General features: G+C 36.1%; 1 protein-coding gene across 1 annotated transcript in view; it reads right to left on the bottom strand.

Moving 5' to 3' along the window:
• CFAP47 (cilia and flagella associated protein 47) overlaps positions 1–23,826 on the bottom strand; it is a 497,722-nt gene that overhangs the window by 270,467 nt on the left and 203,429 nt on the right. The window contains exons 33-35 of the mRNA XM_006066421.4: positions 21,585–21,777; positions 1,651–1,748; positions 1,005–1,121 (exon numbers count right to left, since the gene is read on the bottom strand). Of these exons, the coding sequence (XP_006066483.4) occupies positions 1,005–1,121; positions 1,651–1,748; positions 21,585–21,777 (408 nt within the window). The remainder of the gene's footprint in view (positions 1–1,004; positions 1,122–1,650; positions 1,749–21,584; positions 21,778–23,826) is intronic.

Here is a 23,826-nt window from a genome sequence, read left to right as displayed (position 1 = left end):
CTATCTCTTATTCTACATTCAACTGCACAATTATTCACAAAAGCCAAAAAATAGGATCAACGTAAGTATCTGTTGACGGATGAATGGATAAATAAAGTGTGGTATATTCTTACAATGGAATAGTATTTAATCATAAAAAAGAAGGAAATCCTGCCACTTGTGACAATATGAATGAACCTGGAGGACATTATGATACCTGAAGCAAGCCAGACACAGAAAGATAAATATTTGTATGATTTCAACTATGAGTGAAGTGAGTGAAGTCGCTCAGTCGTGTCTGACTCTTTGCAACCCCATGGACTGTAGTCTATCAGGCTCCTCCGTCCATGGGATTTTCCAGGCATAGTACTGGAGTGGGTTGCCATTTCCTTCTCCAGGGTATCTTCCTGACCCAGGGATCGAACCCAGATCTCCCTCATTGTAGACAGATGCTTTACCATCTAAGGCACCAGGGAAGTCCTTAGATTTCAACTATATGTGGAATTAAAAAGGCATGCTCAAAGAACCAGAGAATTAAATGGTAGTAGCCAGGGGATGGAGATAGGGGAAATGGGGAGATGCTAGTCAAAGGGTACAAATCATTATTTATAGGATGACTGAGTTCTGGGGAGGTAGTGTAAAGTATGGTCATTATAGTTAGTGATATATTGGACTGTGTACTTGAAATTTGCTGAGAGAGTAGATCTTAAGCATTCTCATCACAAAAAACAGGTAACTACGCCTGGTGGGCTACAGTCTATAGGGTTGCAAAGAGTTGGACACAACTGAAGCAATTTAGCACACAACACGTGTGAGATGGTTGATACTGATGTGTTAATTCACTTGATCATGATAATCATTTCACATGGTAAACATATATTAAATTATCACCCTGTACATCCTAAAAAATAGCATTGTACAAGCTAAGTATACACAGGTTTTATTTGCCAATCACACCTTAAAAAATTGGAAAAAATAAGGAATTAATAAAATATTTATAGAATATGTGATTTTAAGGCACCCACCTGTATGTCCATGTCAAAGCCAATTTCACGAAGAACATTCACAACAATCAGGCAATTGTGGAGATACTGTTCAGAACTTTTTGGTTGTGTGTACATGTTTATGAAATGAGACTCAATCTGGAAAAGATAACAATCAAATTTTTTATTAATAGAATAAAAATAACTGCTTTTTAATTGTTCTCTGTAGTTCAGTAAACAATCATTTCAATACTAACATTAATCAATAGGTTATTATAATCAAAATAAAAGAATAAATAAAAAGGGAATGCTAGCCATTCAGATGTAGGTTCAGTTCACTTCAGTTCAGTCGCTCAGTCGTGTCCAACTCTTTGTGACCCCATGGACTGCAGCACGCCAGGCTTCCCTGTCCATCACCAACTCCCAGAGTTTACTCAAACTCATGTCCATTGAGTCAGTGATGCCATCCAACCATCTCATCCTCTGTCGTCCCCTTCTCCTCCCATCTTCAATCTTTCCCAGCATCAGGCTCTTTTCAAATGAGTCAGTTCTTCCCATCAGGTGGCCAAAGTATTGTATGATTTAAAATTAAAACATTTAACAGAATCAGTTTGCAGAAAATATTTCAAATTTTAATTTCTATGTTCTTTAAATAAAAGAAGACCACTCTACATAAAAAAAGACTTACCAAAAATGGACAATAGGCTCCCAATACTGTTGCAAAAACAAGGCCGTCTAAAAGGTCTTTGTCAAAATTTACTATCCATCTCTCAGGGGGAATAACACCTGTTCCAAAAAAGAGAGAGAGTAAATATAATAACAGTTTTACTTTTTAAAAAATACCTCTTATGGAAATTTGAGCAAGAGTCAAAGAAAGATTTGCCTTTGCTTAGAAAAGAAAAAGCATTATATTTTGGAAAAAGAAAAAAAAAAAAACAAAAAAAAACATAAAACTAACCTCAGAAGCTTAGTAATATGAAATGTATCTATAAGGTATTACAGGAAACTGCAGACTGTCCTTTATTTCCACTGGAATCACTTTGAATAATGTACTACCATGAAATAATGGAAGAAAAATCTGACATTTCAAAATTACACACTGTGCAGTTCAAATGTTTGATCATCAACTTGGGTAAGGAGGCTCAGAAGGCATGAGGTTTCCAGTAACTCTAAAGTTTTAGTGCCAGTTTCACTATTTGTTGCAGAAATTCCTTCACATGTAGGGTAAGTATGTGAAAGGGTTTTGGAATTTATGGCTTAAAGAAACTAGAAATAACCTATAAAAGATAATACAAGATGGAGGAATAATAAAAGGAATTTTCAGTTACAGAGACGACTACTACGCTGACACAAGGGGAAAAAAAAAGTGAAAGCATCTGGATATTTAGTAAGAAAAAACAAGCAACAACAAACAAACTTGTCCTATATTAGGGAGGAATGAAAGGTGATTTAAACATCAGAAATTACTGACATGATGAATGTGACATTTCCTTTTTCAAAATGTTTCCAAAAGGGCCTAGTAGAACCATCTCTTAATGGTTTGAGATGATTTATTAACTGAAAACAAGAGGAAAAATTGGTGATCTTCATAAATCTCCTCTAATCCCTTGATTCTCATTTTCTGTGAAGAATAAACCATGATGGGATATGTTCATGACACGTATATAACTTCACAAAGTAGGACTGTTTTACATCTGGAAGACTTAGTTTTCTCAGGAAGGAACCACAGATGTCCTGCATACTTCACAGAAACAGTGCCCAGTACTTTTTCATCTGAGATGATACAACACTGAACATTTCCTTAGGATTTCTACAGCATGTTATTGCAAAATCAGTCTAGCAAACAAAGGTCACTAGGAATTTTCAACTAACATAGAGCAAACACTATTTTGCACTATATTTTTCAAATGATTTTTTTTCCTGACAGAAAGCTATAAATAGTTGTATGTCTGATATAAGATTTGATACAACCAAAGTAATTATTTGTAAATGTACTTTTCTAGTTGGCTGAGTAATTATAACCTAAATGTACTTCTCCATTTCTATCTGCCACTCACAGCTTTTAACAAAAACAAAGGGTCTTACTTTTGTAGCCAAAATTCATTTTTTCTACAAACTAGAAACAATTCTAACTTTAATCTGAAAAACACAATTTATTAGCTTATAGTGAAACAGTCAGTTGGCAATGGATATATAGACTGTGTCCTCTAAACATCCCATCCTTATCAGAGAAGGGATAGAAATTTCCTTGAGAGAGTTTAACATCTTATCATGAAAGATTACACTCACAAGAGGAAAACAACTAATTAAAAATTTCTTAACTAGAAGTTAATGAACAGAACCTAAGCATTATATTGTTACTTCCAATTCCACCAACTACAATCCACCACCACAGGATTCATGATGACCATCCCCCTTTGCTTATTTCTAACTTCTTTTTTCAACAGTGAAAAATCCATCTCTCACTATTTAAAAGAAATTCACTTATTTGTTCAGCCACAGTAAACATAAAAAACTACTTTCAGAATTGCAAATCTGTCTCCTGTAAGAAACCACAGTTACATGCATAGGTATAGGTCTACTGGTCTTTTAGTTCTACACTATGCAATCATGGTATGGTAAGTCAGCTCCTTTCTCCTCCATTACATTCAGTGAGGCTGTCAAACATCTGTAAGGCAGTTAGATTCATTTCTCACAGTCTGCATTCCATCCTGGATTACTAATTTATCTGTTCGTTGATTAAAAAAATAAATATATATATATGTATACACACACACACACACACACACACTTACTCTTTGTGGATTTTGACAGAGTCTTAGGATTTTGAAAGATACATTATCATGTACTCAACACCACATTTCCATACAGAAAAGTTTTATCACTCCCAAAATTCATATGGGCATTTTAGAGTCAACTTATCGATAATCTACCAAAAAAAAAGTGTGGCAGGATTTTCACTGGGGTTACATTGAATCTATAGATCATTTTGACCTCTCAACAATATGATATTCACTAATTATAAGATCAGTTGCATATAATAATTATCAGACCAGCCACTTGAGATTGAAATAATATATACAGTACTTGAAGAACCTCCATATAAGTGCATCATTAAACTAGAAAGAAAGTAAAGGCTCTTTACTATGGAGAAGATTGATTAAAAATAAAAGAAGGCCTAAGAAAACAATATCAACTGTAAGAAAAAGTAATTATAGCAGTTACATACAAGGGAAAAGACACAAATAATAATATTATGTTAATATATTTAAAATTTTAGATGATATTAATGTAATTAAATGAGTTATAAAATCTCAATGGAAGATAGAAAATAATAATCTTATTACAATTAAAGAACTGATTAAGTTCTTTAATCATTTCTTTTATAATTAATAGGCCTAGATGGTTTTACCAGTAAATTCTGCAAAATTTAGGAACTAAGCAATTTCACCAATATAGAAACTCTTAAATAAGTGGGACTTCTTAAGTAATCACTGAGGTTTGCATAAAATTATAACAAAAAAATCCTAAAATGTATAGAAAATATTTATAAATTATCACTCATGTAAACTGAAGCAAAAATTAAAATATTAGTAAGCTAATTCTAGGAAGGTATTAAAAAAGTTTAGCTATCATGGCAAAATTGAATTTGTGCCAGGACTGCAAGTGTAGTTTACAGTTAACAATCAATTTAACATCATATTAAAATACACAGATATATATCTATCTACATATCTAAATAGTTCTGTAGTATTCATCATAAAATTTCTATAAACCTAAGGAGAGAATGTAAATTCCAGAACACAATGAACATAATCTGAAAAATAATCCTACAGTAAATATCACAGTTAATGAAGAAATGTGGAATATACTCTAAGATTAAATATGAAAAAGGTCAGGTATAATGTAAGATTATCTATACTCAATAGAAGGCTAGAAAAAGTCACTTCATGTCTCAGTTTCAACCAATATCTTACACTTCAAAAGAAGTACAAAAAATACAAAATATGCCAAATTTACTAAGGAAATGTTGTAGAACAGGTTTCACACTCTTGAATATCTCACTCACTTTAAGAATATTAAAAAAAAAAAAATTAAAGCCAAAGAAAGCAATTCACTTATAGGGGAGGAGTTGCAAGCTGATCTTAATTTTTCCAAAGCTATTTTGCTGGCATAACACAATGGAGTTAGAGTTCAGAGAAACACAGTGATTCCCAAGTTTGATTCTCACTCAAGATGCAATCCATATGTAAAGAAAATGAAAATGTTTACAAAAAGAACTCAGAGATCAGAGTCCCTGAAATGATAATTAGAAAAAACACAATAATTATGAAATCCAACCATCTAACAGCTGAGTCAAAAATAATTAATAATGGAGAATCCAGTTAAAATGACACAGTCTAACACTGACAGAATGGATATGAGTGTTATAAGCACTGACTATGTAGGCATAATAAGTCTAACAAAATGATGATACTAAGGCAGGAAGGTGAGAGGAAACAAGAGTAATAATTACCTCTCTTGTCAGAGCAATGACTATTAATGTTATGTAAAATCAAAACAGGTAGCAACCAAACAAAACCGAGAAACCTCAGAACTTATTCATAAATTTCTTCTTTTAAAGTGGAGATATATATTGGGAAATATTATTTCTTGTGGTGGACAAGTATTTTATATGGTACTTCTGTATTATTTAATCTTATTTCCTGTTTCTGTATTTGTACACATTAGAGTTTTTAACCTTCACTGTGCAATAGAACCACTTTGAGAGTTTTGCAAAGCTACATGAGCAGGCAACAATCCAAAAATTCCATGTCAACTGGCCAGAGGTGGGGACATCAGGTTTTTTTAAAGTTTATTTTATTTTCAGTTCCCTAGGTGATTCCAATGGGTATCCAGATTTGAAAATCCACTACTGTGGATGAAAAAGAGAACAAGATATCTCTCTGAATAGCTGAAAAGAATTAGCAAGAACTACACAGATCTAAGTTACTGAAGAATTAATATTTTGAAGAAACAGCATTACCCAATGCTACTTAACTTGAGCCTTGGAGTCAAACCACTTAGATTCAAATCCCAACCACAACTTCTTCTAGGAAAACATGCTAATCTCTCTGCTTTGTTTTTTAATAATGGTAATAAGAGTGACCTGATCAAGGTGTTTGCTTTGAAGTTTAAATGAACACATAAATGTAGGCCTTTAATTGGCATACCACAAATGTTGGCTATTATTATTATTATTATTAATCATGGTTTTGTCAAATATCCAATTAGAACTGTGGCTCACTGCAATGAAGAGAAGATGATAGCTGAATTTTTCATTTTGTCCTATTTTAAAAATGTTTTCCTTCCACAAGGCTGAAAATCCCATACTAGCTATTTTATAGTCTTGAGTCCCCCTTCCTTCAAAGAGATGAATAATAATTGTGAAACTTTTTAGAGCATTTTGAAAAAAGCTAAACATTAAAAGAATTTATATCAGATACCTAATGTCTGGGACTGTCTGAAGTCCCCTATAATGTTACAGCCAAAATTATGAAATGCAGAAAAAAGATTAAGAACTTCCCCTAAATGAATTATCTACATGATAACTCTGAGCATTACAGAAAAGGATGGATTGCTGTCTGCCTCATTCCTTAACTTCCTATTACAGTGATATCACAAGCACTGATTCTTCTTGGACCATCAGATATGGTAACTGACAGTTTGTCCTGATCACGGGGCTAGGAACAGAAGATGACAGAATGGGAAATCATGGAAGTAGAATTACTGGTAAAAAATGGTAAACTGATGTGTATCTATTTACAAACTTGTTCTGCATTTTAAAAATGCTAAATTATATGTGTATAATTTTTTATATACGTATATACACACAAATATATATATATATATATATATATATATATATATATATATACTGCTTACAATTCTATTTCTTAAACTATTTTTTTAGTTCAGTGAGCAACCAAGAGCTCCAACCACAAAGACAATAGGGTTTTAATTAATCAACTTGTGAAGAAATTGGGAATGACAAAAAATTCTCACCTGCCACCTAAGAGACTAGATTTATTTTCAAGGCCCAGGCAGTTGACTTTTTTTACTAGAATATAACTTACATGTTAGAAGGGATTTGGGCTTTTTTGTTCTCTGTTGCATCTTTAATCCTCATAACAGTCCTGGGCATATCAACTTATGCTTATTAAATATGTGCTAAACAAATAATATATTTAGATGCTTCCATTCTTGTTACAGTTTTTAAAAATGATTATACCAAACTTGGATAAACTTCTTTCAAGTTATTTTATAATCTTTGATTTTATACTTAATACTTTTTAATACATCCGGAATTCATTTATGTTATATAGCATATAGTACAAAGTTAACTTTACCTTAATTACAAAACATCAGCCAACTGATCCAGCACTATTTACCAAATGAATTAATATATTTATTATAGATTTTGGAATGTCACATGTATATTAAATTCTATTATATATTCTCATTTTTCTGAGTCCCCTATTATGCTATACAATTATGAATATTCCTGATTCTTTAAAAATATTTTAATATTAATATTAATCACTGAATATTTATTTTTGTCACGTTTTGTCAAATGTTTTCCTTAATTTTTTCCTCTGTATTATTCTTTCCAAATTTTATTATTACAATGCCAATACTGGAGAGCTAGCAGGCAAATAAACAATCTAATTTTAGTAGAACATAGTTGTGGGGCTAGGGGTAAGAGGATCATATCACATATTTAAGTAAAATAAAAAGTTACAGAAAAAAGATTACAAATTGAAAATACTGACTTCACAACACCATTAATCACTAAGAAATGCAATTCACACCCCAAATAAAATACCACTTCACACACACCTAATGACTATAGTCCAAAAGACAGTTACAAGTGTTGGTGAGGATGTGTGCAAATTAGAGCCTTCACATACTGATAGTGGGAAAGTAAAATGGTACCAGCACTTTAGAAATTTCTCAAATGGCAAACTTTCAGTTTATCATATCATCCAGAGATTCCACTCCTATGTCATGAGTGAGTGAAGTTGCTCAGTCGTGTCCAACTCTTTGAGACCCCATGGACTGTAGCCCACCAGGCTCCTCCATCCATGAGATTCTCCAGGCAAGAATAGTGGAGTGGGTTGCCATTTCCTTCTCCAGGGGATCTTCCCGACCCAGGGATTGAACCCAGGTCTCCCGCATTGCAGGCAGACACTTTAACCTCTGAGCCACCAGGGAAGCCCAATGTCATACTCAAGTAAAATAAAAATGTATGTCCATAAAAATCTTTCCATGAATGTTCATGGCAGCATTATTAATAACAGCCCCCAAAATGGAAATAATCCAACTAGTCATTAAATGAAAACTGGATAAAGAAAATGTGATATAGGCATACAATGGAATATTATCTGTAAATGTCTGAACCAGGAATAAGTAAAAAAAAGAAAAATCAGCTTCAAAGATATTTGTCATATGATTCCATTTACAGGGAATATCCAGAATAGGTAAATCTATAGAGATAAGATGTAGCCTGGTTAGTTTCCTGGTGCTGGGGGAGTGAGAAGTGACTGCTAATAGGAACATTCCATATGCACTGGGGGATGATGAAGATATTCTATAATTAGACTGTGACAACAATTGCACATATATCTATCAACATACTGAAAACTATTGAATCATACACTGTAAATGGATAAATTTTATGGTATTAGAATTATATCTCAATAAATTATTAAAAATACACTTAACACATGATTCAGAAACCCCAATTCTAATATTTACTTCAGAAAAATGGAAGCATATGTCTATAAAAGACTAGTATATGAATGTCCATAGAGGCTTTATTCATAATAGCCAAAAATGGAAATAATTCATATGTCTGTCATTCAGCTAAGGAATAAAGAAGTTATTTTATATATATATAAATATATAAAAATATATATATATATAAATAAATTAGAGAACACTCACTGAAGTCAACAAATTCAAGACTAACAACTCTCTTCTCTCCAAAAAGAAAAAAGTTCTATCTCTATGTTGTCATTTATCAATCCTTTACATATTTAAGGGACTTGACACTAATTTCATGGTTCTTTACATTTAAGACCTTAGTCAATACTATACTGACTCAATACTGAGTCAGTCAAGTCAGTAGTCAGTTACAGGATTACAGTTTCTACTGCCACAATAAAGAGTTAAGCTGTAAATTATTAGCAGATACATTTTAATATTGATTATTTAAACTAAGTAAATGTTAGGGAGGGCTTCCCTGGTGGCTCAGATGGTAAAGAATCTGCCTGCAATGCAGGAGACCCAGGTTTGATCCCTGGGTCAGGAAGATCCCCTGGAGAAGGGAATGGTTACCCACTCCAATATTCTTGGGGCTTCCCTGGTGGATGCTTGTTAAGTACTGCTCTTAAAAATATATGCTCTTGCTATTTACAACTGTAAAATGGTTCTGAGATCAATTCCAACATGAATGTGCATGTATGTTGGGAAGGAGGGTTCCCACACCACCAAGCAATGCTCAGGAGTCCAGCTGGGTGTTCTATAATTCAACTCAATTCCTACACTATCTACTCAGAGACAGATAAAATGCTCAGACTCACAGGGCTGCCCTTCACTTTAGATGCCAGTCACATGTCCAGGTTGCTACCTGTACTTCTATTCAACTAGCTATAAATCAGAGGTTCCCATGACCCTTTCCCCCTTCGGGTTCAATTTATTAGCTAGAGTAATCACAGATATCAGGGAAACATTTACTCATGTTTATCAGTTTATTACAAAAGGATATGATAAGGAATATGTATGAACATCCAGATGGAAGAGATGCACAGGGCAAGGTATGTGGGAAGAGGGGTAGAGTTTCCATGCCCTCTCCAAGTGGACTACTTTCTCCATATCTCAGTCTATGTATTCACCAACCCAGAAACTCTCTGATCCCTGTCCTTTTGAGTTTTATGGTGGCTTCATTACACAGGCATGCTTAATTAAATCCTTAGCCTCTAGTGATCAATTCAATCTCCAGGTCCTCTCCCCTCCCAGAAGACAGGGGGTGGGACTGAAGGTTCCAGCCCTCCAATCACAAGGTTGGTTCCCCAAGCAACCAGCACCACCTTTAGGAGATCTAGCGGGCATTCCAGAAGTTACTTCATTAACATAACAAAAGATACCCTTCTGTGTCCCTCCACTTAGGAAATTCCAAGCATTTTAGAAGCTCTGTGCTAGAAACCAGAAGGAAGACCAAACATAATTCTTACTATAATTCACAATATTGCAAAATATTAGTGGCAGTTTTTGCAATAATTTATAATTTCTTACAACTCCTAATGGTTCATTGCAAATGAAGTCATGTTTCAAGCATAATTTTTAATCTATTTCATTTGGTGATTTTGATGAAAAACAGCCCCTGAAATGTGAGACCTTACCCAGTATCAGCTGGGCTTTGATACTGGTAGGAGTAGAGCTGACACTCACAGCTGGGTCACGTTATCCTCTTATTGGACACAAACAATCTAACAGAACACCACTGACATACAAGGTCACTCTGCTTCTGTGATGAAGGAGACAAAACAAGAGCATTTCATAATCCTGCCTAAGCCCAGAACAAAAACAAGCTCATGGTGTAAACCATGAAACATCAATATCCCCCTCTCCTGGTTAATATGAGTGAACACTGCTTCTTTGCCAATTAAAGAATTACCCTCACTGTAGTCTTCTTCCACTGGATGAGATTTACTGTAACTGATTTATAAGATTTCCACTGTCCCTGAAAACATACAGTAAAAACAAATACCTGTTTCCTTTGTTGGGGAGGTAGAAATTTCTGTCTATTCTTATAGATTATTCTGGCTCAGTTAAGAATTAATTTGACATGACTGATTAATAGCAGAAAATCAAACAAAAGTTAAATTACATATATACATGGGAAAGACCCCCCCAAAAAACTCACCAAAATGGCTGAAGCCCTCATCTTAAATAGCATCCTCAGCTAAAGACAAAAGAGGATGGCGAGAGAGTCAGTTCTGGGAGGTGACATGGAAAACCACAGTAAACAAGGGTAAAGTTTTAATGCAGAGCTATGGTTTTCCAAGTAGTCATGTATGGATGTGAGAGTTGGACCATAAAGAAGGCTGAGTGCCAAAGAATTGATGCTTTTGAACTGTGGTGATGGAGAAGACTCTTGAGAATGCCTTGGACTGCAAGGAGATCAAACCAGTCAATCCTAAAGGAAATCAATCCTGAATATTCATTGGAAGGACTGATGCTCAAGCTGAAGCTGTAATGCTTTGGCCACCTGATGTGAAGAGCCAACTCACTGGAAAAGATTCTGATGCTGGGAAAAACTGAAGGCAGGAGGACAAGAGGGTGACAGAGGATGAGATGGTTGGATGGCATCATTGATTTGATGGAGGTGAGTTTGAGCAAATTCAGGGAAACAGTGAAGGACAGGGAAACCTGGCATGCTGCAGTCCATGGGGCTGCAAAGAGTCAGACACGACTGAGTGACTGAACAACAAGTCTTTTCCACTGATAAGTTTCCAGAGATTTGGTCACCTTCCTCCTCCTGGTATAGAAATGGAGAAAATCTTACAAATGCAGAGTTCCCTTACAAAGGTAAATGTTTCTCACAAATGGATAACTTTTTTTTTAATTTAAATTTATTTATTTTAATTAGAGGCTAATTACTTTACAATATTGTATTGGATAACTCTTTTAAAATAATATTCCAAAGAGACACATTTTGGCTTTCCAGGTGGTGCAGTAGTAAAGAATATACCTGCCAATGCAGGAGATACAGGCCACGCAGTTTCAATCCCTGGGTCAAGAAGATCCCCTTACGAACAAAATGGCAACCCACTCCAGTATTCTTGCCTGGAAAATTCCATGGACAGAGGAGCATGACAGCCAACAGTCCATGGGGTAGCAGAGTCAGACATGACTGAGCAACTGAGCACATATGCATCCCTTGAACCTTTCCCAGTTTACCTATCTAATGGACAAATCCTGCAATGTCTTTCATAATATCCTTTACTGTGAGACAGCTCATGATTCTCCATAATGTGTGGTCTCCCTGGTTGCAATGAGCATTAACAGGAATTTGTTGAACTAGTGGTCTCTGACTGAAAGGCAACCACCCTGAGTAGGTATGAATATGAAAAAGAGAGGAAGAATGTGGTCTAGGTATTGGGCAATTTTTATACCCTCCATTTTTCTAGACACATGGTTATTGTCTTAGTTTGCATCGATTTATTGAATCACGCTGTTAATCCATTGGAAATGATTTAACTATTTGTTCTCACATTTGTTTAACTGCTTGACATTTCTTTGAATTTAGTGCTGAGCTTTACACTAAAATCATGACTTATATATACTGACTGTCACATTCCCAAAATAAAACATTCAAGATAAAACATTAAAATGTCATATGATACCATTTCTATTGTCTGTGTGCATTTTAGCAATATTGATGATAAATCAGTTCAGTTCAGTCGCTCAGTCATGGCTGACTCTTTGCGACCCCATGAACTGCAGCACGCCAGGCCTCCCTGTCCATCACCAACTTCCGGAGTCCACCCAAACCCATGTCCATGGCCTTGGTGATGCCATCCAACCATTTCATTCTCTGTCATCCCCTTCTCCTCCTGCCCTCAATCTTTCCCAGCATCAGGGTCTTTTCCAATGAGTCAGTCCTTTGCATCAGGTGGCCAGAGTGCTGGAGTTTCAGCTTTAACATTAGTCCTTCCAATGAACACCCAGGACTGATCTCCTTTAGGATGGATTGGTTGATTTCCTTGCAGTCCAAGGGATTCTCAAGAGTCTTTTCCAACACCACAGTCCAAAAGCATCAATTCTTTGGTGCTCAGCTTTCTTCACAGTCCAACTCTCACATCCATACATGACCACTGGAAAAACAATAGCTTTGACTAGATGGACCTTTGTTGGCAAAGTTATGTCTCTCCTTTTTAATATGCTGTCTAGGTTGGTCATAACTTCCCTTCCAAGGAGTAAGCGTCTTTTAATTTCATGGCTGCAATCACCATCTGCAGTGATTTTGGAGCCCAGAAAAATAAAGTCAGCCACTGTTTCCACTGTTTTCCCATCAATTTGCCATAAAGTGATGGGACTGGATGCCATGATCTTCGTTTTCTGAATGTTGAGCTTTAAGCCAACTTTTTCACTCTCCTCTTTCACTTTTATCAAGAGGCTTTGTAGTTCCTCTTCACTTTCTGCCATAAGGGTGGTGTCATCTGCATATCTGAGGTTATTGATATATCTCCTGGCAATCTTGATTCCAGCTTGTGCTTCTTCCAGCCCAGCGTTTCTCATGATGTACTCTACATAGAAGTTAAATAAGCAGGGTGACAATATACAGCCTTGATGTACTCCTTTCCCTATTTGGAACCAGTTTGTTGTTCCATGTCCAGTTCTAACTGTTGCTTTCTGACCTGCATGCAGGTTTCTCAAGAGGCAGGTCAGGTGGTCTGGTATTCCCATCCCTTTCAGCATTTTCCATAGTTTATTGTGATCCACATAGTCAAAGGCTTTGGCATAGTCAATAAAGCAGAAATAGATGTTTTTCTGGAACTCTCTTGCTTTTTCCATGATCTAGCGGATGTTGGCAATTTGATCTCTGGTTCCTCTGCCTTTTCTAAAACCAGCTTGAAAATCTGGAAGTTCACAGTTCACGTATTGCTGAAGCCTGGCTTGGAGAATTTTGAGCATTACTTTACTAGCATGTGAGATGAGTGCAATTGTGTGGTAGTTTGAGCATTCTTTTGCATTGCCTTTCTTTGGGATTGGAATGAAAACTGACCTTTTCCAGTCCTGTGGCCACTGCTGAGTTTTCTAAATTTGCTGGTATATTGAGTGTAACACTTTCACAGCGTCAACTTTCAGGATTTGAAATAGCTCAACTGGAATTCCATCATCTATACTAGCTTTGTTGGTAGTGATGCTTCCTAAGGCCCACTTGACTTCACATTCCAGGATGTCTGGCTCTAGGTGAGTGATCACACCATCGTGATGATAAATATTTAATGCTAAATATTAAAGGACTAATTTGAATGTCTGGGAAAAATGTAAACTTCTTCATAAAGAATAACTGTTTTCTGGTTTAATGAAGTTGAACATTCAGCACATTTGAAACAACAATACATACAAATTTAAGACCTCAAGACCACATTAGTTTTAAGAATAGGGAGCATTATTATAAGACCAATGCAATCTCTCAAATATGTACTGAATATTGTTTACTTTGGGCTTCCCAGGTGGTGCTAGTGTAAAGAACCCGCCTGCCAATGCAGGAGACATAAGAGATGTGGGTTCAACCCTGGGTCGGGAAGATCTCCTGGAGTAGGAAATGGCAACTCACTCCAGTTTTCTTGTCTGGAAAATCCCATGGGCAGAGGAGCCTTGTGGGCTACAGTCCAAAGGGTCGCACAGAGTTGGACACAACTGAAGTAACTTAGCATACACGCACGTATTGTTTACTTAAACTAGCACAAAATAAAGAAATTAGGGGCACCTTTACATGGTACATAAAATACAATTATTGCCAAACATACTTATAACTCTGTTCCACTAAAGTAAATAGAATAAAAAATTGTATTTTTCATTCACAAGACCTACAATTGTTACTTCATCAAAAAATGTTGAAATAAGCATGGCTTAAATAATAAGACGTCATTCTGTAGAACAAAGCTCCTTTGAACAGACAATTCAAAATGCTCCAATTTGTGGATTTTGTTGAAAGTGTACCAAAATGAAAGTACTTAGTCCTGTTAGAAATTACACTTTATGCTATAAAATGGTCCATTGCTGCTCTCAAAATCACCAGGTGATTACAGGATGATAAAATTCCCATTAGCAATCAAATGTAGCAGTTGAAGCAAAGGGTCCAAAGGGATGACATAGGGGGATACTTGATCATAGGCATGATCCACTGAAGAAGATACTATCATTAAGGTGTAAAATATGGTTCATCTATGAAAGAACCTCAACTAAAGTGTTAATGATAAAAGGGCTTAAGTACATATAACACAAAGCATTACTGGGAACAGAAGGCAGAAGGATGAGTGTATAAAAGCAAATTCACTATCTCCTGGCAAGCACTAAAAAGGTCACTGATATACATGAGACAGGTGTCCACTTATCACTTGAAAAACGCTTTTTGACTTTCACTACACTTAGAACAAATCCTCATGTGTTAGGGATTTTCAAACACAGAATGGGCATGTCTTTTTTATTTCTTTTTTAAAATAGTGGCTCCCAGAAACCATCTGTAATTAGAGAATGAACTTTTTTGAAACTCCAATGGACTGCCTGGTAGCATGTGCTCTTGGACAAGTTAATAGCAAGTCCAGGGTTAAGATATCTCAGTGTGCCTTCAGTGCTGAATTCAGGTGCCCTGGCCAAAAGCATGTGGCTATGGTGCACTTCAATCCATGGACTTGCTGCTGCCAGACCAGATGCCTATTTTATCATAGGAGTCACTAGCTCAGCCATCTCGCATGACTCTCCAAGACTAGAGGAATGAAATCCTAAAGCACTACTCTGATATTCATAGCTTATCAGGTGGCTGGGGCTCTAGGTCATCTGATTCCAACTTTACTACTCACTACTCTCCAACATGCCTTCCTGTAGCAAGAGGTAGAATCCCTATTTGTCTTATCCCTCTCCATTCCATCATAGCAAAGAAATTCTAATGAGAGAGTGCAGCAAAGGAAATCATCAACAAAATGAAAAGACTGAATGGGAGACCTACTGGATGGGAGAAAATAATTGCAAATCATATATCTGATAAGGGGCTTATATCAAAAATATATATATTAAAAAAAATCCATACAAGTCTTTGGCAAAAAACAAACAAACAATTCCATTGAAAAATGGGCAGGAGACCTAAATAGATATTTTTCCAAAGAGGGCATACAGATGACCAACACGTATATGTGCTCAACGTCACTAAAGTGAAAGTGAAGTCGCTCAGTCGTGTCCGACTCTGTGCGACCTCATAGACGGCAGCCCACCAGGCTCCTCCGTCCATGGGATTTTCCAGGCAAGAGTACTGGAGTGGGGTGCCATCGCCTTCTCCAGAATAGATATGCTAGACTATCTCATTCTCAATCCAGAGAAGCAAAACTAGATTCTTAGCTATTATTTATAAAAATTTCAAATTGCTTATAAGACCTAAGAACAAAATTAAAAAAAACAAATACAAGAAAACATGTCAGTAACTTTGAATTTCAGGAGAATTTCTAAAGAAAGGGAGAGGTCACCGATTAGTCATGAATGTATAGTAATATAAACATTTTGTAAGGCAGAATTTTCTGTGAATAGTGATAAAGCAAATAATACTGTGGGATGTATGTATATATATATATATGTATATACATATATACACAAAATATAGTTGTAGTTTAGTCTTTGTTATAAAGAATGCTACAAATTGATAAGAAAAATTCAAACAAAATAATAGAAAAATGGGCAAAGTACATGAATAAGTATATCACAGAAGAGGAAATCCAACTGGCTAACAAGCAAATGACAAGATGAAACTATTTTTTACCCTTCAAAGTAGAAAAACAAAGTAGTAAAACCATCATGAGAACACCCAGTCCTGGCAACATCACTAACCATCAGTGAAATGCAAATCAAAATTACAATGAGATATGGCCTCACACCTGTTAGAAGGGCTACTATCAAAAAGACAGGAAATAATAAGTGTTGGTGAGGATGTAGAGAAAGGGAATCATGGCGCACTGTTAGTAGGAATGTACATTGACGCAACCACTATGTAAAACAATATACAGGGTCCTCAAAAAAGCTAAAAAGAGAACCATCATACAGTCCAGCAAGTTCACTTCTGGGTATTTATCTAAAAAAATGAAAACACTACTTTGAAAAGATATATGCACTCTGCTGTTCACTGCAGCATTATGTATCATATCTAAAACATGGAAAAACCTAGATGTCCATTAATGGATAAATGAATAAAGAAATTGTGGCATACACACACACACACATACACATAAAATGGAATGTTATTCAGCCATTAAAAAAAAAGAAAGCTTTCCATTTGTCACAACACAGATGGGCCTTGAGGATATTATGATACATAAAATAAGTCAGACAGAGTAAGACAAATACCATATGATCTCTCTTGTATGTAGAATCTAAAACAACAACAACGATAACAAAAAACAAACTCATGGACACAGAAAACAGACATGGTTACAAGAGAGGGATACGGAAGTAAAATAAATGGCTGGTTTTTGTTTTGTTTAAATAAACTGATTTTTTTTTTTTAATACTAATGACAGAAATATAGCAGACCTGTCCTGAGGTGAAGATACTGAAAGAAAGACCACAGCAGATATCTAATAAGCATACAACCTGTCATGTCAGTTCCAATGCTAAACTCTCAAGAGTTTCTGAGAAATCCATAATCAACTAAAATACTCTTTATTTGTTGTCTCATCAGGTTGACCAAGGACACACTGTCCTTAAGTTTGACTCTACAAGCTGCCAACTGATCAGTTTACCCAAAAAGTGTGTAAGCAAGGCCCACTATCTATTCTCTGCAAGGTTTCTCCTTTTCAGTTTAAATATTTCACTCCACATTCTTCCTGAATGCATGATTTCTGAGAAGTTGGATATAATTCTTATCTTTGTCTGTCTACAGGTTAGGTGTTTTTCCTTTGGCTTTTTTTCAAGATGTTTTCTTTAATTTTTCTACAATTTGAATATAATATGCCTAGGTATAAATGTTTTGGGACATTTACCCTGAGCTTCCCGGATCTGTGGTGTGATGTCTGACATTAATATGGGGAAGTTTTCAGTCATTATTTTGGGGCCTCCGTGGTGACTCAGAAAGTAAAGAATCTACCTATAATGCAGGAGACCTGAATTTGTTCCCTGGGTTGGAAAGATTCCCTGGAGAAGGGAATGGCAACCCACTCTAGTATTCTTGCCTGGAGAATTCCATGGACAGAGGATCCCTGCAAGCTACAGGCCATAGGGTCACAAAGAGACAGAGATGGACATGACTGAGAGACTTTCACTTTTTTTTCTTTCAGTCATTATTTCAGTTCAGTTCAGTTGCTCAGTCATGTCCGACTCTGTGACCCCACAGACTGCAGCATGCAAGGCTTCCCTGTCCATCACCAACTTCTGGAGCCTTCTCAAACTCATGTCCAGCATGTTGGTGATGCCATCCAATCATCTTATCCTCTGTAGTCCCCTTCTCCTCCTGCCTTCAATCTTTCCCAGCATCAGGGTCTTTTCCAATGAGTCATTATTTACTTCCAAGGAAATTTGTTTATAGAAGGGATTTATTTTTCAAATATAATTGGTAAATAAATACTGTTCTATGAACAATTTAAAAGCGCCGATTGCTTGTTGTGTTACTATGACCTAACTGCTTCATCCCTTAGAGTGCATCAGAATCACATGGCAGGTTTTTTAAAATACAGATTGCTAGGCCCCACCCTCAGAGTTTCTTAATCATAAGGTGTGAGGTGTAGCCTTATCCATCTACCCTCCACAATACCACTGCACCAAGTTGCAACCATGGTGAGAATTTATCAATGGAGTGGGGATGAGTGGAGCATCAATGTTGAAAATTTTAAATCTGGGATACTGAGTATGACTCTTTTCTCAGTCCAAATTAACCTAAGTGGAGTCCTTCACAGAGCTCCTTCTCATGGACCTCCACAGTTATTAACCAGGCCGAGCTGTACTCAGATGGCAACCCACTCCAGCCTTCTTGCCTTGAAAATCCTGCGGACGGAGGAGCCTAGTAGGCTACAGTCCATGGGGTCGCAAAGAGTCGGATATGACTGAGTGACCTCACTTCTTTACTTCACATACTGAACTCAGAAAGTGTTCCCTTCTAACTCAACCATTCAATCTGATCCCCGCATTGGTTCTAGAAGGTACACAGTAGTAGCTTAATATACACTCAGTTGTCTGGAATAGGATAGAGAAATATATAAAACCTGAGTGTGTCCCTTTATGCTCTCCTTCTTTCATTCATTTATTTAATTTCTCAAACAGTATTTGATATCTTATGTTTTCCATGCAATTTTCGGAGAAAGCAGCAGTGAACAACAAAACAGAAGAGACTGTTTCTGTTAAGAAGCTCACATTCTCCAGGAGGAGGGAAACGAGTTGCCAGTCCAGGTTCGATGCACGATACTGGATGCTTGGGGCTGGTGCACTGGGACGACCCAGAAGGATGGTATGGGGAGGGAGGAGGGAGGAGGGTTCAGGATGGGGAACACATGTATACCTGTGGCGGATTCATTTTGATATTTGGCAAAACTAATACAATTATGTAAATTTTAAAAATAAAATAAAATTAAAAAAATATATTACTGGGGATCAACACCACTGAGAAGAATGAAGCAAGAAAGAGAAGGACTGAAGGAGGCACTAATTTAGAGAGGGTATTGGGAAAGCTTCTCAGATAATATGATATTTGAGCAGGATCTTGAGTGAAGTGGGCAAAGGAATCGTGAAGATATCCAAGAAAATAAAGCTCCAAGCAGAGGGAACAGGAAGTACAAGGGCTTTGCAAAGGCATGAGACTCAGTGTTTTAAAAAGCAGGAACTAGGCCAGTGTCCATAATGCATTATTCTAAAAAATGCAGCAAAGTCCTTGAAAACAACTTGTGTATACCATTCTGTTGGTAAAAATAGAACCATAATAATTTTATAACAAAAGAACATATTCATTTCTAATATATATACATATTTTATAACACTATGGTTAAAGTGTTACTCCTCAGTATTCAAACTATTTATTTACACCTTGTTTTTTTTTACATTTTTGAACAGGTCAAATACATGTTTATAAGATGTGAATCTTATTAAATTGCAGTTTCAAGGGAAATTGCTTGATATTATCAGCATGTCAATTGGAAGGTAATAAAATATTAATGTTTACTGTTCTCTAATACTAATGTATCAATATATCTTCTACCTTGATGTCATTATGTTTACAAAGTAATGCCTTTAAGTTCGGAGCAACTGTAATTCAAAGTCTCATTTTAAATCACACTTTTAATCTTTTCTAGCTAAAGTTTAGATTAAACTCTGAGGATTCTGTATAAAAAAATAAAACAAAACCCATTCTGAATATGAATGGTTTGTATGTACTTGGAAGAGGGGAGCTGAATGGAAGTCAAAGAAACAACCAAAGTGCACATGTTGTTTTCTCAAGACAAGCAAAGCTTATGATGAAGAAAAGAATGCACAGCTATACTAGCCAATTGGAAATATTTCAAAGAATGTAAGGCTCTCAAAGAATGTAAGAAATGTATAAAGTCTTATTACTCAAGAGTAGAACCAGGGAGTGTCCACCTGAACACTGAAATAGGTCTATCTATGATCACGTACTTGCCTTGGTCTTGGTATATGGACCTAATATGACCTATATGACATATGCTCTGCTATGCTAAGTCACTTCAGTCGTGTCCAACTCTGTGTGACCCCATAGACAGCAGCCCACAAGGCTACCCCGTCCCTGGGATTCTCCAGGCAAGAACACTGGAGTGGGTTGCCATTTCCTTTTCCAATGCATGAAAGTGAAAAGTGAAAGTGAAGTCACTCAGTCGTGTCCGACTCTTAGCGACCCCATGGACTGCGGCCTACCAGGCTCCTCCATCCATGGGATTTTCCAGGCAAGAGTACTGGAGTGGGGTGCCATTGCCTTCTCCATATGACCTACCTCCTCAAAATTCATACTTAGTGATTTCCAACATGACCATCACAATGAAATAGATGTAAGACACTGTCTAGTCAAGTTTCGCTTGATCTCAACTAATAACATACAAAGTTTCAGTAGTGTCAACTAAATTTAATACTTTATAGAGTTGAAAATATCATCAGCGTTATTAAGGCAATCTTTCATTTCTAGAGCATTTCTACATAATTTTTATCATTTATTCTTCAAAATAAATTAAAGATGCATCTTTTATTATTTCCATTTTAAATGTGTTGGGCCCCAGGGCAGGCTGTTTCAAAATGTGCCTCAATGCATACTGATTATTCTGAATTCAAATTGCTTAAGAAACAGCCAATGAAAGAGGGACACTTTGATCCCCCCACCGCTTGTCTCCCTGCAAGCAGAAGGTAAATCCTTCATGTGTAAGATGCTCTCCCTGCCTCTACCCACACTCTGTTCAGATTCCTCACTAATTAAGGACCCAAAGCCTAAGTTTCTTTGTCCTGTCAATTCCTCACAAATTTATTGCTTCTTTGTCTAAAAAGTATAAAAGGTTTGTGCTTTGACCACTTTTTAAGTCCCATTTCTATGAGACCTTCGCACATGATTAAATTTTGTTATTCTCCTGTTAAATCTGTCTTGTGTTAATTTTATTATTAGTCCAGCCACAGGAATTCAAGACAAGTAGAGAGGAACTTTCCCCTCCCTGACACATGTAAGGAAACTGGTTTTGAAAATGTTATAGGACATCCTACTTGTAGAACAGAATACATGCTGCACTCGGGCCTAGAATCCATGGATTCTGCGTTCAGTTCTATGGCTCCTTCCATATTCTCAGACTACAATCTGTGATCATTAAAGCAAAAAAAAAATCTCACCTTTTTGACAGTTTTTCCAAATAACATGTCGGGCGTTCTCATAATTTGTGTTCATCCAGCTAAGCAGAATCCTTTCAGGATCAGAATATATGTTGCTGGATGCAAAATAAGCATTGACTTTTGGTGAATTTTGCATATATACAGGGGGCAGATTATTGATGCTATATGGTACAATTTGGGATAGTACCAGAACCTGAAATTTGGATAAAAGAGAGAGAGATAATTTTTACTACTGGAATGGCAAAATAAAAATTAGTATTTAGAGAGTAAATACTACCAAGCAGAGAGTAAACAGACACCACCAAGCAATTCTCTGGCATCAACTGGATGTCCTACAGTTCAACTCAAGTCTGACACCATCTATGCAAAGGGTGCATCAGTGCCCACAGGTTAAGAGAGCTGTCTCATAAGACTGTCCTCCATTTCAGATGTCAATCACAAGCCCAGGTCACCTGTGCTTCTGACTAATGAGCTATCTGTTGGAGGTTCCAACAACCCCTTCTTTGGGTTCAATTAATTTGTGAGAGCAGCTCAAAGAACTCAGAACTAGTTTATTACAAAGGATATTAAGAGACAGGAATTAACAGTCAGATGAGGAGATACATAAATAAATCCTTGGAAACAAACTCTTAATGCCTAGTAATTTGTACCACATTAAAAACCATCTCAAATCCTATAGATATATGTACAGCATATCCAGGACATGGAATGCATAACTTGATGTGTCATTTGAGCCAGTCATTTAAAATGGAAATGGATACACAGAAAAACATCAGTGCTATGAAAATATTATTTTTAATCTCACTCGTATTGGAATAATGCATGAGAGTGACCTTCCCTGCAAAACTAGTACATCTCAACATTGGAAAGAAGGCTGTTAAATTCACAGAGGTCACAATAAAAATATTTAATTCAGTAGTGCTATTTTGACAGTGTTCATAACTTTTTTTCTATTTCCTTTTACACTGTATTCATGACAGAGGCATATTTTTAATCCCACATTTCCCTATGAATAAGAGTTCATTTGCAACACCTTTTCTTCTTGTGACCAATGACTCATTCTCTAGGAATCTTACAAATTAATCTTTAAATAACAAAAGATCACTCTACATAAAGCATGGACTTTCTCTGGTAAAGAGAAGAAAATGCCATCATATACTTCTTGCACATACAGTTGACCCTCCATATCCACTGGTTCCCCATTGTGGGTTCCACATCCTTAAATTCAACCAAACACAGATAGAAAATACTCAAAATTATTAATACAAAAAGCAAAAAATTCAATTTGTCCCATGCTGACAGCTATTTATATAACATTTAAACTGTATTCACAACAGTTTACAGAGCATTTATATTGCATTAGGTATGATAAGTAATCTAGAGATAATTTTAAGTATATGGGAGATTTAAAGTATATATGAGAACGTGCCTGGGTTTTACACAAATACCATGCCACTGTATATAAAAGACTTGAGCATGCTTACATTTTGGTTTCTGTAGGGGATCCTAAAATCAATCACCCTTCAATATCCAGGGGTGACTATATACTTATTACAGATGTGGAGAGTTATTCATATATTCCCTATACATGGCTATATCCAAATAAACTGCAATATCTGTTACCGCATGTGAGAATAATTGTGTTAACACATTGCATTCCAGTGACATTATGGACCATCCTGCAAATCTATTTAATAAAATAATTTCACCAATTTTGCTTTCATGCCAGTAATATTTTACTGAAGCTCATTTAAAACACTCTTCAGCAATATGATCCCTTGTACCATTTTTGTTTGTTTTCTACAGAGGTATATAATTCTGAATAATGTTTTGGTATAATTGGTATCTTGCCTCCTTTACTAACAAATATTCCTATTTTATTATAGGGAGATTTTAAATTGGTTTGGGGAAAATGTGTTTAATTAACCAGAAAAATCATTGCTCTTAGTTTAAAAATATCAATATATTTGACAGAACTGTGTACTATTAAAAAAAAAAACAAAACCTTTCTGACAGATAATACACTGGGAACAAATGAATAAACAGTATGCTATGCTATGCTAAGTCACCTCAGTTGTGTCCGACTCTGTTGCGACCCCAAAGACGGCAGCCCACCAGGCTCCCCCGTCCCTGGGATTCTCTAGGCAAGAACACTGGAGTGGGTTGCCATTTCCTTCTCCAGTGCATGAAAGTGAAAAGTGAAAGTGAAGTCGCTCAGTCGTGTCCAACTCGTAGCGACCCC

This window comes from Bubalus bubalis, chromosome X (genome assembly GCF_019923935.1).
Source record: "Bubalus bubalis isolate 160015118507 breed Murrah chromosome X, NDDB_SH_1, whole genome shotgun sequence".
NCBI classification, from domain to species: domain Eukaryota; kingdom Metazoa; phylum Chordata; class Mammalia; order Artiodactyla; family Bovidae; genus Bubalus; species Bubalus bubalis.
Note: the sequence above shows the minus strand (reverse complement) of the source record. Positions and strands in the feature narration are given on the sequence as shown.